Source organism: Coccinella septempunctata, chromosome 5, assembly GCF_907165205.1.
Source record: "Coccinella septempunctata chromosome 5, icCocSept1.1, whole genome shotgun sequence".
NCBI classification, from domain to species: Eukaryota; Metazoa; Arthropoda; class Insecta; order Coleoptera; family Coccinellidae; genus Coccinella; species Coccinella septempunctata.
In genome coordinates, this window is record NC_058193.1 from 16924415 (window position 1) to 16944461 (window position 20047).

Here is a 20047-nt window from a genome sequence, read left to right on the forward strand (position 1 = left end):
CAGATCCGTGTTTACTTATAAATTGAAAACTCCAAATATTCAATGGTTCATAATATGATGATGCGAAGTGGGCCATTGATCCTAATAGGCTTATTCGAAAGAGTATTTATTGTAGATTCTGAGAAAAATTTCGCTTTTCGAAAATTTTATGTACAGGGTCAGGGTGTTTTACAAGTGGAATAAAGAATATAATTTTTTTCAGTCCGGACCTGCGCTATCCACAAGTCATTATGTGCAAATATTTGGCACTCGCCCATACACATGCCCTAAAATTTTCATGAAGATTCGTGCAGGCATTCAAGAGTTATGCTGATTGAAAGTTTATGGCAACATACATAAAACATCCTGTATCTTTTGAACGAATATAGTTGGGACATTTTTCGAACACTGATTCATTGTCACCAAAATGTCCTGCATCAGCCCTGAAAGCCTGTGCAATCATTCGTGAAACACCCTGTATGACCACAGCATGGGATGCCCTTACAAACCAAAGTACTAAACAGTTTTCAAAAGATATTAGGGACACAACTCATATATCCGAGTTAGAAAGTGAGTATTCAACTTATCCACAGTTGACATTATTTTCCATAATTTTTCATTGGCTTGGTCGTTACAGTTCTGTTGTTATTCAAATGCAGCCAGTAACACCAGCTTTATCGGAAGTCGCCCTTAGTCAGTGAAAAACCTACATAGTCTTTCGTTTTGCAGCATAGAGTACACCGTGGTGAACGGTTGGGTTTTATTTGTAAATCATGGTGTAATCAGTTGTCTCTGTTAAATAATTTTTGACGTCATATAACTACACTACGCTGTAATGCAAAACGAACAATAAGATATCGTATCTTATGTTCTTTCCATCATTAAAATTTGGGAATCAGATGAAATTAAGAATTTTCACAGAAATATGAAGAACACATAGGTAATATCAACGGAAAAATAGCCAATTGTTCGATGTTTGTTAATCTTTCACCAACCAACCTTCGAAATCCTTATCTGATATAAACGTGAGCTGAAAAAGTAACAAACACCATTATTTACTACTGCTCCTCCTGTTGCGCCCTTTTCCTAAACAGAAAATATGGTGGGCTAAACCCTCCAGGATCATAAATACTCGTTAATAGAATTCCACCTACACACGTAAAAAGTAATAGAGAGGATCATAATAAAAGTCCAACTGTGCAGGAATGTTCGTGAAGATTAGGAAAGAAAGAACATAAATGAAACTTTATTATTTGTTCACTAAGACTCTCTCGCCGAATCCAAAACGTCGTGATGTCCGGATTCTAAAAAGGACCAAAGCAGAACCCTATAGGTATCCATAATATGAATATTTTCATGCATAAAGCGGTTACAAATCTAGATATAATTTGAGTAGATTCTTTCAGTATCGATTTGTTATACAGGGTGCGGTGACAAATTCGATGTTCAGCAATACTATCTACCAAACTTTACCAGATAGAAGTTCCAATTTTTAACGAAAAAGTTCTATTCTATATCAATCGTTCCTTATTGTCCATTCTTGATGTAGAAAACAAAGTCATATATCAGAGGTAATTGGAATAAATAAACGCTTTTTAACAACGCCGACGATTCTGAGCTCAAGTTTCTCCTTTCTCAGGGCTAGTTAAAAACAATTTAGGTGGAACTATTAACTATTTATATATAAACAACTACAATAAGTCGAAACTGATGTATTCATATCTGCTCAAACATGCACGGCGATCAATTGATCGAACAGCTTATTGTGGTCCTTCGAGCAAGATAGACAAAATTGTTGAGGAGATGCTGCTATTTCAAGGTGGATAGCTCTTATACTAAACATGTGAAAAGCACACCATATCGTTATTCCACTCTCCTTCCTTTCCGCCCGAAAAAATCTACTTCTGTATAAGAAACTGTATAAACAAAAGGTTGTAAGCGATGTTCTGGCCAGTAACCCATCATAGGAACTTTTGGTATACATTTGATTTATATCTCTTACAACATTGCAGTTATTCTCACAGGATGAGGACAGGCTTAATAAAACAACTTTATAATGCCGACGTTTCGTTAGATATTCTAACTTTATCAAGGCTAGAAATTAGGTACAATCGTTGAAGAAGAATACTCGTATCTTTCATTAGTTAAAACTTACCCTTAATTATATGTTGTTTAATACAGCATTATGGAGGTTTTTAGTCAAAATTACAAAAATCAAGGAACAAACCAACATGAGTCAAATTTTATTCACAGATATGAACTGAACTTGGAAAAACCAACAACAACAAACAAACCTAACCTACATAATGGACCATCGAATCACAAATTAAAACATTCAATCCAATCCAACTTGAAACAAATATCAAGTAAGAAACCTTACAACCTTGACATGTAAAATCCAAAATTAAATAGTTAGCCTATATGGTTAGCTTTTTCATGCTTTTCAATAAATGCTATTGAATAAAATTTTTGAACGTTTCATATAATAGGTGGGTATACTCCATTCACTTTTATAAAAGCAGGTCGAAAATATGTGATGAACATAATTGATGTTTATACAAACCGATTGAAGGGATTCCAAATCTAGTTAATCGCATGGAAAGTACAAGAGATCAGTTTTCGAATATATTTATTTTCACTATAGAAGAAAATTTAACTATTGACACAAAATATGCAGTTGCTTGAGAAGAGGTAATGTTGGTTATTTTTTTTTTGGCTAAAGGTTGAAGACGTTTTAGTTTTAGAATTAAAAAAAACAACCCAAAAATGAAATGCATTTGATGAAGTGGTAGGGAATGGGAATCTCTCAAAGAAATTAATGGATTATTACAAGAACGTTAAATTCTTCAACAAAAATCATCAGCATTTTATTGGCACAGAAACTCGGAAGTTGAATGTAGAATTCCCTAAATTCAGTCTATTTATTCCATTTTGATTATTTTATTTTGAAGTCATCTTCCAATGTTCATTGATTCAATCGAAGAATTCACTACCTACACGGCAATCCTTATCGTGCTGTCATCCGTTTTCATCTTCCGATAAGCGTGTGCATCAGGGATTTATTCCGAAATTCTTTCAAAATGAATTCGTACCTTGAATTGAAATTTCACAGTAATGTAATTTCTAGTTCTAGTCTTGCCTTCACCGTCACCTGTTAATTAATCTTCACCGATAAACATCGTCTGTTCATTTCTTCTTCGAAATCTCAGTGAATCATTTTATTCTTTTTACATACCGGGGTTGTTCGAAAATTTAAAATGCCATCGGTGGAAAAATTGAAGGCCTCTGCCCTCTATCACCGAATCTGTCATCAAGCGCGAAAATGCATTCTCCGCGGCATCTACACTACTCAAATTAATTAAAGGTCTTTCAGAGAAGCTGATAAGTTAGTGTTCAAACTTAACTCTCAGTTGGAGGAGTCTGAACGGGACGGATCACCCCTAAAATTATCGGTATGTTTCGAGATTTGCCTGCATGTACGTGTCGCCCATAGTCATCTGACTGCACCTTCCTCTGCTACGGCGCCTTCTTCCTCATCGGTTTCCTTCTCACCTTATGACTGATTGACTATCAATGGTCGAGCTCGATTTCCTCAGAGTACTCATCAGGCCTCACGTCAGAACACTTCCCCACTGGTTCAGCAACTTAGTCTAGCTGATCCACTTTTCTATTTTCCTCGTACCATAGGGATGTTGATTGGCTCGGATGTGCTCCCTCATCTTATTCTTCCTGGTACGTTTTACTCATTGTCTGAGCTTCCAGGTGCATTACCTAGCAGCCTAGGTTGGGTAATCTATGGGCAGTATGCTCGCCATCGCAAGAAGATTAAACACGTTTCCTTCTCACCTGATACTGTCAGTGGTCGCGCTCGAGGTCCTCAGAGTACTCATCAGGCCTCACGTCAGAACACTTCCCCATCATCATCTGCTGTGTCTTCTCAGCCTGATTCCCCTTTATCAGTGACTATCTGCCATTCTTCTAACAAGACCAAAGCTTCTGGTGCATGTCCCCAAGTCTTACCATCTAATAAGTCCTTCTGCAATCACTGAGCTTCAAACTATTCCTCTGGAATCCTCGCAGCACTCAGACCAGAAACTTGTCAACATCGTTCGGCGCTTTTGGAAACTCGATAAGGTAAGGTGCTTCCTTTGACCCCTACCGATAAAGAGCGTGAGGCTCTGTATCGTGCTGATGTCACCCGTACCTCCACTGGTGGATACACGGTTGATTTTTCCTTGTCATCTTATCGTCTAAGCACCATCGTCAATATGGCGACTAGGCAGTTTATTCGGTTAGAATATCGTCTAGAGTCTAGATAACAACCCTGATTTTCGTGTCGCCTATTATGAATTCATGCGAGATTCTCTCGAGAGTGGTCACATAGAATTGGTTCCTGAGTCATCTGACTGTCAGCAATATTATATTCCTCATCATCCTGTACAACGTCCAGATGATCCTCATACTAAAATTTGAGTAGTCTTCAACGCCTCTTGTGTATCTACTAATGGCAAATCCCTCAACGATCCTCTGCTTCTCAGTACGAAGCAGCGAGCGGACATTTCCACTCTTCTACTTCGTTTTCGTCTACATCGATTTGTCTTCACTGCCGATATCAGACAAATCTTGATATGCCCTGAGCACAGGGAATATATCAGCGCTCAGTCTGGCGTTTCACGAAACATGAACCCCACCAATTTGATCGTCTGAACATCGTCACTTATGGAGTTGCTCCTGCTCCTTACTTAGCACTTAGGACCCTTCGGCAGCTGGCTTCTGATGACGGACCCAAATTCCCTGCTGTAAGGCAAGTCTTGCTGCATGAAGTTTATGTCGATGACATCTTAACAGGTTGTTCATCCTAGTCTGAAGCTCTTTAATTGCGACCGGCGGACAGTTTTGAGCTTCGAAAATGGGCTACTAATCATCTTTCTCTGCTAGATGGTATTCCATCTGATCATTGTATCAGAATTCTCCTCTATTGTCCTCCTCTTTCTTGACCGTGATCCTAGTCTCGAGATTCTGGGACTTGTATGGGATCCTGCATCTGATCACATCTTCTATTCTGTCCGCTTGAACTCAATAGCAGTCACCAAACGGACTATGCTGAGTCAGATGGCCAGAATCTTCGATCCCTTGGGATGGCTAACTCCAGTCACCTTCTATTCTATACCAAAATCTTGTTCTGTCAGACCTGTCTACTTAATCTGAAATGGGAACAACCTCCCTCTAATGAGGTTCAGCCTCCGTGGTTGCAGTTTCAATCCCTGCTTCCCACTTTGGCATAGCTTAACATTCCACGATTCATCCCCGCCGTTTCGTCTACTCATCGATTGGCCGGCTTCTGTAATGCCTCTGAGTCGGGCTACGCTACAGTCGTTTATCTTAACACTTCTGCATCATCCGGTCAATGGCATGTGTCTCTCCTAGTGGCAAAGTCCAAAATTGCTCCTTGCAAGGCTGTGACCCTACCTCGTCGGTAACTATGCGTTGCCCATCTTCTCGCAAAACCCATGCATCATCTGTCTTCTCGAGTTTTGCAGCACCTCGGTGCTGTTGCTTCTGCCATTCTTGTTGCCTTGTCGTGGATCCGTGGTGAAAGTCATAGGTAAAAGTCATTTGTTTGCAATCGAATCGCTGAAATACAGGATCTGATTCCTCCGGATTGCTGGAGGCATGTGATGTCTAAGGACAATCTAGCTGATTGTGCCTCTCGAGGATTCATGCCCGCGGACATTCATCATCACCCATTGTGGTAGCGTGGTCCCTCTCTCGAATTGTCTTCGTGTCCTCTTTCCTCTGTTGATTCATCTCAAACCGAGCAAGGTCGAGCCGATCACCGGCGAACCGATCTCCGATGATCTCACCATAATTGAACGTTTCTCCTCGTATCTTCCACTCAAGCGTGTATTTGCATTTTATCGACATTTTATACTGATTGCCCGTGATCCATCTTTCCTTCGCTCAGGTATTATCTCCTCTGTTGAGGTCCAAGGAGCAGAAATCTGTTTAATACGTCTAGTTCAATCTGTTCATTTCGATGAGGAGCTATCTGACCTTCAGAAACCCTCTGCTCGTTAAAGGTTCATCGTAGTCATCATGAAGCTCTTCTGCAAAAAATAATCATCTCACTCATCTTATTATCGATGATGCCCATCATCGTCTTGTAGAGATACAGCATCTTCTACATGAGAGGCTATCCTCTGCTATGGTTTTTCTCAACACTGGCGTTAACTACGCCGGTCCATTTTATGTGACCAGTGCTCGACTATGCGGAGCCGTTAGCACCAAGGCATATCTGGTTATCCTCATCTGCTTCACTACCAAAGCGGTTCACCTAGAATTCTAACTGAGCTGTCCATCCCAGCTTTCATTGCTGCTTATCGTCGCTTCGTTGCATGCCGAGTTCAACCTTCCGTTATCTTTTGGGATAACGGGACCAATTTTGTGGATGCACATAACTACCTTCGTGACCTGGGTCGCTTATTGTTTACTCCTCAGCAAAGTATGCGTGTTGCAGCCTTCCGAAACAGACTGGAGATTCATACCTCCCTTCCAGTCCTCACCTTGGCGGTTTTTGGGAAGCCGCTGTCAAATCTGCTGAGCATCATTCACTCGCGTTATCGGCGAGGAGAAACTTACGAAGATCTTCTCACCATCTGCACTCAGGTTGAAAAAACTCTCAACCTCAACGCATTGGTTTTCCGCTCCCTCACCACTCCTCTTGAAAAAGATGTCAGTTCCGTGTCTGTAAACCGTCTGTCTCTTTGGCAACTATCCAACGATTTCAGCAGGAAGCGTTAGCGTCAGAAGTACCTACTTGCATAACTTGCCGCAAAGTCATAAATGGTTGCATCCATCTACTCCTATCCTCCCAGGTATCGTTGTCATCATTCGAGATGTATGTATATTATCTGTTTTTTTAAGGAGCCGATTCCACCACTCGAGTAGCTCATCAAAACATTATGGAAAAGTCACTATCCTTCTTTATGATCATTCCAAATAGAAAATATTAATTAAAAAACTCAAAAAATCGAAAATATTTTGAATTTTTTCGTTCCCTTATTGGATAATACAATTTCATGAAAATATCCTTTGTAGTTCCCTAATCATTTGGGTAAGGTTACGAAAGAATTACCCACCATGAAAGCTTCACTTCTCAAATTTCTGTTTTCATTATGAAACTGCCGAAATAATTTCAGAGGTGTCAGAGACCTAAAGGATTTTTTTATTTCCAAAGTAAACAAACGAACATGACTCGGATGATAAATGCTCAAGCGCCAGGCTGGCAAGAAAAATGGGTTGACAGAAAATGGATCTTAATGCACTCAACATCAGAGTTTCGCAAGTTGTTGGCTATGAAATAACAGCCGAATAATGTATTACTGAAGGTAGAATTACGCTCCAAAAGTTTACTTGCTGGCACATTAGAATGCGCCGGTTTGTTTGAATAATAATTGTGCAAGTTGAAGTTCTCATGATTGGAATCTTAATATGTAAGAAGGTTCCATGGGGAATTGAAAACCATATTTATAGTTCCTCGTTGAGGCATATGAAGGACTATGATATGTTCAGCTTCCAGTAGGAAAGTTTTGTGTACAGTTATATCGTTATATGAATTTGAATGGATATTCACTTAAATATGTATTTATACAGGGATCCAACGAGTAAACCAACATACGTTAACCATGGATTCAAATTCGTAAAATAATTCTATTTTCTTAATAAACTGTAGGCCAACAAGGCTGCGTTTCGAATTAAGAGGGTGTTTAATTGAAAAACCAATTGAAGAAACGTATTTTATCATAAAACACCTTATACTAATTATGAGAAAAAAAACCTATTTTGATGCATAGCACTATTGTTCCATCAGAAAAGAACGACAGTCCATTCTCTTGTTATAAGTTGACCATGACCAAGAGTAACGATGGATTGCTTAGTTAACCATTAAGTACCAAGTAGGTATTATTTTAGTATCTTACCGACGTGAGATCTGTTAGACCAACATCGCTTCAGCATTTTTATTTTTGGGGAAAAAATTGTTGGTAATTGTCGTTTATATCTAATTATGATGTGAGTTGAATGAAATTTTCACTTTTATCAGTAAATAAAAACATGTCGCAGTCTCATTTTTTTCGTGAATAAAACGTAAATTCATTTTGATTGAGATTTATTACTAAAACAAATTTTTTTTTGGTCCATTTTTTCTTTGGCGATCAATAGCTGGAGAAATGAAAAAAATAAAAATATGTAATAGTAATAGTAATATTTATTCATCCAGTTGAGACATTGAAAATGTACAGGACAAGTCAATAAAGAAGCAAATCAGAAGTGAACAAAAAAGAAAACAAATTCAGACAAATAATAAAGTTACAATGAACTATCCCCAAAATATTCTTACAAACTATAATAACAATTTTTAATCAATAAATTTTTTACTGCAGTGCGGAAACTCGTCGTGTTCAGCTCCATCATAGAACTTGAAAACTTGTTGTATACAACTACACCCTGATAAAAAGGAGATTTTTCAAATTTTGTAGTTTTGTGAAATTTGTGATGAGGAAAAGAGTTTCTTCACCTCTAGTGTTTTAACTGTGAAATTCAGACAACTTCGTATACTTTGACAGATTATCGCTTACATATAATAATAATTTTAATAAATAGATACATGGGGCCGTGAGTATTTTCATGTTCAATGAATAGTGGCCTACAGGAGTCACGGAGTTTTCCCAAATCAAAATATTATAGGACAAACAACTGTACGCCAAACTGTAGGAAACGTTCATAACAGAGTGTAGAGGAAGTGTATGACGAATTCTGCGTATGGCATAAAAGGAGAATTGAACTTCCCGCAGATATAATCCACGCGATCGCACCATCTTAGGTTGTTATCCACCATAATTCCAAGAAATTTGGTGGTATTACTAGAATGAAGAGTTTTTCCATCATGTTTCAAAACTAACGGGGAGGTTTTCCTCAATCCAAATTTAATGAGTACAGTTTTTAAACATTGATTATAAGTGAGTTCGCCTGACACCAGTTCACAAAACTACCCACATATCTTCTGCAGCTCACCAGTTCTCTTGACAGATACAACAATTGAAGTATCACCACAAATAAAATAATTATTCCAATTAATAGCATTAAATGATACACCACATCAACAATAAAAAGAATGAGCAGGAGTGGCCCTAGGACAATGATATTTTAAAATAAACCGTTTTCTTGAAAATCGAAGGCACCAAAATATAGGAAATATCAAAGTTTATAGGCATCCATTGCATACAGGTTTGCTGCATCGTAGGTACACGTGCTTCTCAAGGCGGCTACAGGCGGTATGGCAAGCCTTGGCCAGCCAAGGTTTGAACGAACGTTTGTGGAAACGTTGGTATATTCTCGATATTCGTGCACCTACGACCATACACACGACCTGATTATCTTGCCAATCTTCTCGTGGCAAGGGAGAAGGCGAACGTCAACAAGCGTGCTTTTTTAAGGCTTCAACTGCACATGTAACGGACATTTCATTGGATGTAGCAGCCCATGCATCGGAAACGAAATTTCTATTCTTATGATTCACGTTTTGTGGGTCCCAAATGGTGGGTACTCTTCATAAAAATTAGGGTACTCTATAATGGTGTCTTTCCTCCAGTTTTCAGTCATTTTCTCTTAAAAAAACAATAATGATTGAAAATAAGAGACACCGCAGTATTAACCATGCACAACGACACGACGCGACGTACAAAACACCAAAAATTACGAACTTCCCTAATAAGGCGTTGGCTTTGCCTTGCCATGTTTTGCATGCACACGATGCGCAAACGTTGGAACGAGCGGTATGCCAAGCCATGCCGTCTGTAGCCGCCTTTACAAGTAGCACATTTTTATGCAGTGTGCTTTGATTTCGAAGGACAAATATCAAATTTCCAATTTGATGTCCTTCTCTCGTCCAACCAGTTCAAAATATCTTCGTGGTCATTGTCCTGAGGTCTTGTTCGATATTTTTTTGTGAGATGAAGATATGAAGGTCCGCTTCATGCGCCATGTTAATGGTTCATCCATTTTTATAACTGACCAAAATTAAAAGAGAAAATTGATATAATCTGAAAGAAGTCTTACACAAATGAAGTAACATAAATACAGACGAGTGGTCTGAGAGACCACGTGGAATCTTATCTTTATCAGAATTCACCAAAATTGCACTCGCTTAAACCGATACTCTCCATGAACGCTGCCGATAGTGAAGTGCCAATAGACTGTAAAATGAGAAAATGTAGGAACCCAAGGAATATGCATTAATTTCGAAAAAAACTTTTGTATAAGATTTTTCATATTCCGTATGAAAAAGTTTACCCATCAAATATCGTTGCTTCTTTCTAAATACATCGATTTTTTCAAAAATGTTAAGGGAATCACAAAAATATCGGAATTGTTAAAATAACTTGGCGGAGAATTTTAGAGAAAATTTTTTCAAACAAAAGTGGCAGGATTTTTCTCTGGCTATCAGATGATGACTCTGGTTTCGTCCATAACCTTGATCTTCAAAGTCAATTGCGTTTTTTCGTGGAAAACCTTTTACTTTGGACGCCCAAAATGAAAAGAGCGAGAAATTTAAAATTCAGATTAAGTCATGCATCCCTTCTGAAAATATATTAGCCTGAAACTTTGGTATCTAGTATATTATTACGAAATGATCTCCTGGTAGGTTTTTCTGCCTCTACAACATTTGCAACATAAAAGTGACAGATGGATATAATAATGATAGTTATTTCGGTTAATCATGGCCCATCCCTGGAAGTTTTCGAAATATTTATCGTTCATTTGAAATTGTTTGAAACAAAGGTTCCTTAAAATAATAGTTTATTTTCCAGTTCAAGTATACAAATAAACATTGTATTGATGCTGAATTAGTTCTTATATCAATCATCATACTATTTCCGTTGCACTTAATGCATGCAACTGAACATTTAATTAAGGCTACTTTTTTACATCCACATGAACATAAGCATCTCTATTCACAACTGCAGAAAAGAATTTTGAGCAAAATTTCAGGCTGATCAATTCGTGTGGGCTGCATGATGCCTGAATCGAATTGACAGCGCTGTCTTTCAGGACAAATATCATGAAGTCAAAAGAAACTAATTTTTTCTCTGCCATTTTTTCCGATTCGGCCTAGATAAAAAGATCTAGCCATTTCAAACTTTCATAATAAGCTATACTTCTGGAGAAACAGAATTCCCTTCAGAATAACAAGCTAAATCTATGACACTACACATCTGTGGATCTTTTAACCAGATCTGAATTCAGACAAAGTACCCAATCACAGAAACTTTTTATTTTTGAATATCAAATTATTCGAAAACGGCGCATTATACGAGAAAATATGAAGAATACAAAATAGTCAAATATATTTATATTTGTCATTTGTGAGCCTTCAACTTCCTTTTAAGGCTGGGTTCTTAGAATTTCTGGTATTTTTATGGCAATGAAAAACTGGAAGAGGTTGGTGAAATTTTGTTTTCGGCGAAGATTCATCACATCAATGAAAAACTATATTCCGAAAATAACTCCAAAAATTGTTTTGCTTTTTTGACAATAAATCGTTCAATTTGCGAGGTATGCAATTGGTCTTTGGACCATTCTTTAGAGAGTTTTTATATCTATGAGCTCCTCTGAATTAAAATTGTTTAAAGACCTTCACTTTTATTATCTTCAAATGGATGGGACAAGCGAAATTTTACTGCAACATGCAATCTTCTAATAAGGTTCACTCAGTAATTTTTGATGCTATATATAAAACAAAATAAAACCGTTTCATAGTTAATTGGAAATACTTAATTTTTTTAACTTTTTTTTTAATAAGCTATAATTTCGTTCATAGCAAGTTTTCCTATAAAGCTTATAGTTTTTCAGTTATTCGTAAAAACCCATTCAGAAACAGGTCTCAATCGCAAATAACTCGAAAACTATTGATATTACAAGAAACTTCTTTATACATTTTTGTTCGGATCTCTAATTACTTCTGAGGGTTATTTTGACTTTACTCATCCAATCATTCAGATTGTTTATAAATGAATAAATAATAGGAAGCAACAATTATTTTTGGGTAAACTTTGTCGAAAAAAGAGCAGAAAATAATTTGCCGCAAAAATTTATTTTCTTTAGTGATGTTCACTGGGTTCCGAGGTATAAACCTTACGGCTCTCCACTACGAGAGATTGCCGAGAGATAGGAAGAATCACATCTCATACAGCACATATATTTATTATTATGACTTTAGCCTTGCGTCTTTCACACTCCTCTCCAGAGGAAAATTTGTTATATCTTTACTTATTTACCTTTTGAAAACTTAGAATTGAACAACTTATTAGTTTTCCAAAAGTGACTTTTTATTTTTCTTTATTGACAACTCTAAAAATATATTTCAACCTTAACTATCAAATTCAATGATGCCATGATATTTTTAATAATAAATTAATCTAGTTCTAACATACTCTCCCGCGAAATTATTGAAAACCATAACGATAAGGCGGCTTCACCACACGTCCTATTCTAGTAGAGATTTCCTTCTGAGTTCAGCTCTATGTATGTGTTCTTTATTCTTGACTCCAGTGAGATTTTGTACAGAAGAGACAATATGGAACTTTCTTACCAACTTTTCCTGCGTCTTTCGAACTTGCTGAATACAATGCTGCAGCTGTGTATAATCCACCGTCGCCTGTTTTATCGACTGGTTCATTGTAGAAACTTGACTATGCTAGATTTATTCTTTTTTCTGATTCAACTTCGCTTGGTAAGAAATCTAATGAAAATGACAGATTATCAGAACCACCAATACTTTTCCCTTTCTCATTTGGATTAGAAATGCTGTTCACTTTATTTGAACTGCGATATCTTTCCCATGCTTTCAATGTATCGTTCGGTAATGAAGACTCTACCAAAGGATACAACATTGCCGCATATTTTTCCTTTGTTACCCCTAGAGATTCCAATGCCCTAAGTTGTGTTTCTAGCTTATCATAAAGATTGGAAAGTGACATACTTGTTTTGTCCATTGCTTTGGTTTGAGAACTAAACTCAGCAATTCTCTCACATACACCTCGATAAGGAATTCATCTTTTGCAAACCTTGCATTCCTCTTCTAAATCTTCCTCTTCAGTTTCAGTTGATAATAACATACCTCTAATGTTTTCATCTGAAGAGAATAGTCGGTCACCCTTGTCTTCTAATTGCCTTAAAAGGGATAACATGTCGTCTTTGCTTCGTTCTTTGTCGCTTATTTTCAGGTCTATTTCTGCACATATTTTCTTGAAGTGTTTTCTTATTATTTCTCGTTCTTTCTTGAAACTCTCCATTATCACGGTCGCCAAATGTTATATCTTTACTTATTTACCTTTTGAAAACTTAGAATTGAACAACTTATTAGTTTTCCAAAAGTGACTTTTTATTTTTCTATATTGACAACTCTAAAAATATATTTCAACCTCAACTATCAAATTCAATGATGCCATGATATTTTTAATAATAAATTAATTTAGTTCCAACAAAATTCACTCATCCCAGATATCCGAGATATCAAAAGGATTAAGCTCTGTTGGAGCCCTTTTCAGGTTTTCGGGCTCGTGGTGGTGGTCGGGTCCGGGTCGCTCCTCGGCTCCCTGCTGTCGCCTGTCGGTTGGATTCCTGCTCCACCCGCACTTCCTGTCGAAGCAGACGGTGTTCCTCTGCATTCCCCATGTACTTGCGTACAGTTCTCGCCGTTCCGAGCAGTACTGCCTTCTGCATGACTCTATAGATATTGAGTAGTGGAATTAATGTCTGTGAATTTAATATCAATGAATATGTTAACGGCATGCAGACAATTTATGAATTCTGAAAAAGTACACCTTCATTCATAAATTGTCTGCATGCCGTTAACATATTCATCTATAGATATTTTCGTCCAACTGAAGTTTCCTCAAGTGCTCTAGTAGTTTCTTCGATATCAGGCCTGTAGACTGTAGATGAAATGACAATAGGGATGGTCTTGATATCTTTCAGCTTCCACTGTCTTCTGGTTTGTATTTTGAAATTTTTTCAGTGTGCCTATCAAGAAGATTGTTATTATTTGGAATTGCCACGTCGATGAATAGTGCTCTGTCCAGGTCACTTATAATATAATTTCAAAATAATATTCTTTATATATTGAAATCAGCCATGTGAAAACAAGTTAAGTAACACTTATTTTTAGTTACCTTTGCCACCTGGTATCTGCCCAGGTGTCACTAGGCAAGCTCTACAAGTTCGCAGGTATTCAAAGCACATGAGACTCTACTGAGATTCTGATTCATCTGTGTGAAAATATGTTATGTCTGGTCGCTCTGGGATCTTGAAGTATTACGAAATAGAGGCACCAGTACGAAGAGCCGAAAAATGAGTTTTCACTTATAACTTGAAAACAAAACAAGATAGAGGGATGCAGTTTTGGCTATTAACAGTCTTTGGAAAATCGAGGTCGGAAACGTGACATTATTTACTAGATCTTACGGATACATCATCATCATCATTGCTGTATCCCGTTACCTGGAATAAATCTACAAAAAGACAAAAAAACGAAAAAAATGAAAGACTTGTAATTTCTTAGGGCTAATTGCAGCCGTGTGCCCTCCTGTGACTGAAGAGACCCAACCGTGACCTGCAGCCAATATTGGCACCATAAACCTCCTTTGCATTTGCAGCCGCCTGACTTGCATTTTCCCCTTTATCAAAGCAAAATTGTAAAACATAACGAATTTTTCTTTGTTCACTTCCATCTTTGACGCTTTAATTGACAACTGAATCGTTCGGTCATAACAATGACAAAACGTGCTTTGCTAGTACATGAATTCCTCTTTCCAACGTGTATAAGTTTGTCCCAATTCGACACATACATAACGAGGTAAAGGTCAATAAAACCATCTGTCAACAAAATAATGGATTTCTTTTTCCCCCAAACTAATGTATACTCATTCTCAATTTCTCAACTGCTCAACAGAATGCTTTTCTGCTATTAAAAATATTTGAAAATCATACAAGAAATTCATTTCATTAATAGTTAGATTATTTTACTATTTCTTTACATATTTTTTATTGCCGAAAATTTGCGCCTCTCAAGCCTTGCCAATACTTTTCTTCTTTTCTATTAGCTTCGACATTTTTAGCCGATGGGCTGTGGTTACACTTTAGTTTAGCCGGCTAAAGATAGAAGCAACTAACATTAACAAATACCCGAAGTTAAATCTAAGTTTAGCCGGCTAATCTTAAGTTTATGTTCACACCTATCTTTAGCCGTAACATATATATTTGTATATATATATTTGTTTTTTGAAAAGGTAATTTTTTTCATAAATGATGAGTTAAAAAAATGCATTCGTATTAAAAAAAAGATTGTTTTGTTCCACCCGTAGTATAAAAGTTTTAAAAATAGTTATTTATATACCAAGGACGAAAACCTGTCTATTACAGTCGAGCCTGCAAATTGACAGCCGAGGCGCAGTCGAGGATAGCAAGCAAGTGAGACGATATAGACAGTTTTTTGCCGAGGTGCATATTACATTTTTCGTCGACCTCACATACCCTTATGAAAGTAAGAAGTAATCCAATTTATGGCCTCACCTAGGTGTCCGTAATTGCCGATTCCCTGAGCTCTGGTGAAGTGGTACTGTTATCCATATTGCTATCACTATACATTTCTGATTATACTGAACACTAACATTCAGACCACGTACCTAATTCAAAGATAAAATCTAGCTCATTTCGTAAAAAATTAATTTGACAACATCAAATGACAGTTATTAGCACAGGCACCTATGTTTTCATCGAATTCTTTATTCACAAAATTGATTCAATCGTCTCGGGCTCTAGAATATTGCTTAGTGACAAAAGCCGGACTGAAAGTGAATCAGTACGAAAAGTACTCGCCTTCAAAAATAGCCGACTTTTCGTTTGGAAATGTCATTTTTTGTTCAGGTCGACGAAAAAATGAATATTGTGTCGTATTCCCAGTGAGAAAGTGCCTGTAGAAATTTTGTATCGTTTCTAAATATTTCCACTAATGGACTTTTCACGAAAATCGAGCCCAAGACACCTTTCAACGTTTTTACCTAGTCTAAAAGTACCAGAAACAGCCAAATTCAAACAATTTGGGATACCCTGTACACGTACAGTATAGATTCAACAGTATCGTTGCGGAGATGGGGGTGGTATTATTAATTATGCGGAATTAAACAATTATTTGAGGTCGAGTAAATAATTCATATTATATATAAAATTTCAAATTTATGTTCGAATTCCATGTATAATTAGCATTCCCTAGTATTTTGAATAGTGAATAAATGACATTTACCTAATTGGTGTAAGCAAAGTCAAACTGAAAATGGCTGGTATTGGGATTGGAAAAGTGGCAATAAAAAATGTCGAAGTTCATCTCCTTGAACAGCTCATTTATAAAATCATTTTTACACAATAAATAATAGAATGATAACAGGGATTTATTGTTCCAATATGCAACACTTTGTCAAGAGCAATTCGGCGATCAGTTCTAGTACGGCATTTCGAAAATCCACGCACAGTATACATTTAATAATAATTGTCAACCCTCCATATGCACTTGAACTGCAAACAAATAACGGTGTAGAACAGCTATCACGTGTTGTTGTTATTAGGGGGATCACTCGGCTCCCTATCCAACGCAGTGTCCCCTACCGCTTCTAAAAGCATCTCCTTGGCCTTCTGTTCCCACAAGGTTTTGTTTTTCTCGATGTTTCGCGTATTGCTTGCTATTTCTGCGTCTGGCTTGCCATATTCCGGAGGATTAGCATAAGGATCGTATCCAAGTACAGACAACATCGGGGCTATCTCGGCCATATCGCGCACTACGTCATCGGGTATGTTGCCAACCCATTTCGTTAATGCCTCAAGATTTACTGGTTTTATCACTTGGTCCGACGATCTTTCTACCCTGGAACAAAAAATAGATTTTTTATTCATGAACATCCTTTATCGTGATGTAATAAGATAGATGAATTGCTTAGAATTTTTAATGAATGGAAACACACATTTCTCTCCTATTTAGACATAAGATAACAAGCATCAAACAAGTCTTGAAATTTGAATCTTGCATTTCAACATTACTTTTTCATTATTTTTCTTTTTTGCAGAGATTTCTCTTGCAATCAATTATGAGGGGCCTTACTAGTTATAATTCTTTTTTCATTATTGTATTGATTCATAAAAGGCTAGTAGGCCTCGACTCTATTTTGTATATAATAATAACGTCGAACTGCTGGTTGACTTCCGGAAGGTTATTTCCCGAGACAGGGGGCATCCAAGATCAGGTGATTCCAACAAGGAACTACAGTCCCTGGCCAGTTTATTAGACGCACTGAGGATTTTTTTTATATTCACTGGTATTGCTCGAGGAAAAAGCAGAATATTTGAATTTCATTTCCACAGAATGTTAGTTTCATCTACGACTCTCATTAAATTGTTCTATTTGGCAGTTATTTTTGATGTTGTAGTATTAGTACTTAAGTATGAATCAGTACTATGTCTTCCAGTGGACGTCTTGCAGGTTCGGACGTTATTTCGATAATCCACAGATGAAATCATTATCTTCGAATGCAGCAAACCGAACAATTCTGCATTGATAGTATGAAGCTCTCATAGCTACCCAGGGTGGCTCAGCAAAATATTAGAATTTCATGTTTAATCATCAATAAATCAATATTTTTTATTGAATATGATATATTATATGTGAAAACCATTTACAGATGAAGTATATGTAGGGTTACAACAGAGCTTAATCCTTTTGATATCTGAGATAACTGGGAAAAGTGAATGTTCCTCTAGAGAGGAGTGTGAAAGCCCTAAGGCTAAAGACACAATGAATTGCGAATACAGTATGAACCGTAGACACCTGTGCATGAATTTGGCACCTAGTATCTAGTCATATTGGTCAGTTCGATTCATGTGATTAACTACATATATCTTATTCTGACACGCTCGAGTATGTGAGATGATCGTTTTTTTTACTATTTTCACAGGCTGTCCCAGACAATTCCCCCAAAATGCAGATCTAATTTTTCGTAGAGGTTCCAATATCTCCCCTTATATTCATCTGACACGCTCTAGTAAATCTCGAATTTCCTCCCTCTTGGGCTCCCTACCTAATGTAGATAGATACCACCCAAAAATTCGAGGTTCTAGAAATCGCGAAAACGATGGGTTGCTTGATATTCTGAATGTTCTAGACCTTACTATCAGCTACAATATGATTTATCGGATATCCTGTACGAGTATGTGATTCATTCTCCCCTTAACCCTTTAATGCCGGAATTATTTTTGTCGTAAGCTCGGCAGACAACGGTTCTTGTCAAACGAGAGGCTCATCACCCGATCAAATGCCTATTTGGAGGACCTTCAGATATCTTAGTTTTCAAAAGAGTTGAAAAAGTTGGGGAAACGTTTGGAGAAATGTATAGAGCTAGAAGGAGATTATGTTGAGAAATAAAAAAAAAATTGTCAAAATCATTTGTTTTATTATTTCTTTGTAAGGACTGATGATCTCGTATGAGGATAATCTTCCTAAAAAGCAATTTTGCAAGAAAGGGGCATAATCCAAGGTGAACCTCCGAAAATTCAATAATCACACATTTTCTTTAAATTTATAGTCTGCCCGAAATATCCACTTTGTCCTACGCGGTATTGAAGTTGTGCTACATTTAACACATCTCTTTGAAGCTACATGAACGGACACAGGCATGTGAGCACACAGATTACAGAGAATCTCTCTGTAATCTGTATGTGAGCATTCGTACCGGATTTCTTTGGGCACGGTTATCTTGAAAGTATTATAGCAGAGCAAAAAGGGTCTTTCTCTTTATGTGTCCGCCCCAATCATGCCCACACAAATAGCGATTTTGAAATCTTTCAAGCTCAAACAACCAGAATTGGATCTGGTTTCAAATATTATAAGAGTTGACTAATGAAACGTCTAAGAGATACCAATAATATGGTTACATCACCTTTTTTGATTTTCGGTTCAATTTATAAATTGATTCGAGCATATCAAGCTTATCTATAGGTACATAGCCCATATGTCTGTTGCAGACAATTAAAACTGATTTGTTGAACAGAACCATCATTATTTTTACGATATGTACATGAACTCACAGATGGATCCTTATAATTAGGTACTAAAGCCCGTATTAACAGTCATATCTTAAAAAGGTATATCAAGACATATTTCAGTTGATACCTTCTAAAGATAGTAACAGCATCTCATGATGACGGCTTATTAATAAACTCATATTAAGTCGTTATCAGTTTGATACTTACTCAAGAAGCCAGTCTTGAAACTCAACTTATGAATGTCTTGAGATAGAATTGAGATTACAAAACGAAAAGGAAAATTATTATTTTTATTTTTGCTCGATATTTTTTCATCAGTGTGGCTTACAGTGGAGTGTAATGAAGTAGATTTTTCGATCTCGAACGAACGGACATGTCACATTACATTCTTGTTCGTCGAATTGTTCGATTTCATCGTAGTTGTTGACCACGTATTCCATGGATTGCATATTTCACTTCGATAACGGCGATTTTTGGAAGCACAAATTGAAATTACTGTGAGTTCACATCTTAAATAAGTCCAACCATACTCAAAATTTGACGTTTTCAAAACTTCCAAATCTTGAGATCATTCGAGTACATCAGTCACTTTTATTAATAAGCGCCTATCGAGACTTATTCTTGACCAGAGTCTCAAGTCCAATTTATTAATTAGACTGGTGTCTCGCTACTTAAGACATTCTCACAACTTGAGATCTGACTATTAATACGGGACTAAGAAAATGTACATCTTTTGACATCACTAAGGTCTACAGGTAGATTTTTGCGCCCTTGTCTTACCGTACCAGAAGAAAATATCAAATCTTCCTGCAACTATTTCTCGACAACTATATAAAGGTAGAATCATATCAGTAACAACGCGTGCAACTAGAGTTTTTCGGTCGAGTCACCTACTTTTCCAGTGTACATAAATTTGGAATTG

At 36.9% G+C, this 20047-nt stretch overlaps 1 protein-coding gene across 4 annotated transcripts in view; it reads right to left on the reverse strand.

The window, feature by feature from the left end:
* Positions 1-16415: 16415 nt before the first annotated feature.
* LOC123314451 (protein-tyrosine sulfotransferase) overlaps positions 16416-20047 on the reverse strand; it is a 445878-nt gene continuing 442246 nt past the window's right edge. For all 4 annotated transcript variants that reach the window (XM_044899752.1, XM_044899749.1, XM_044899750.1 and 1 more), the window contains one exon: positions 16416-16954. In XM_044899752.1, the coding sequence (XP_044755687.1) occupies positions 16639-16954 (316 nt within the window). In that variant the 3' untranslated portion in view covers positions 16416-16638. The remainder of the gene's footprint in view (positions 16955-20047) is intronic.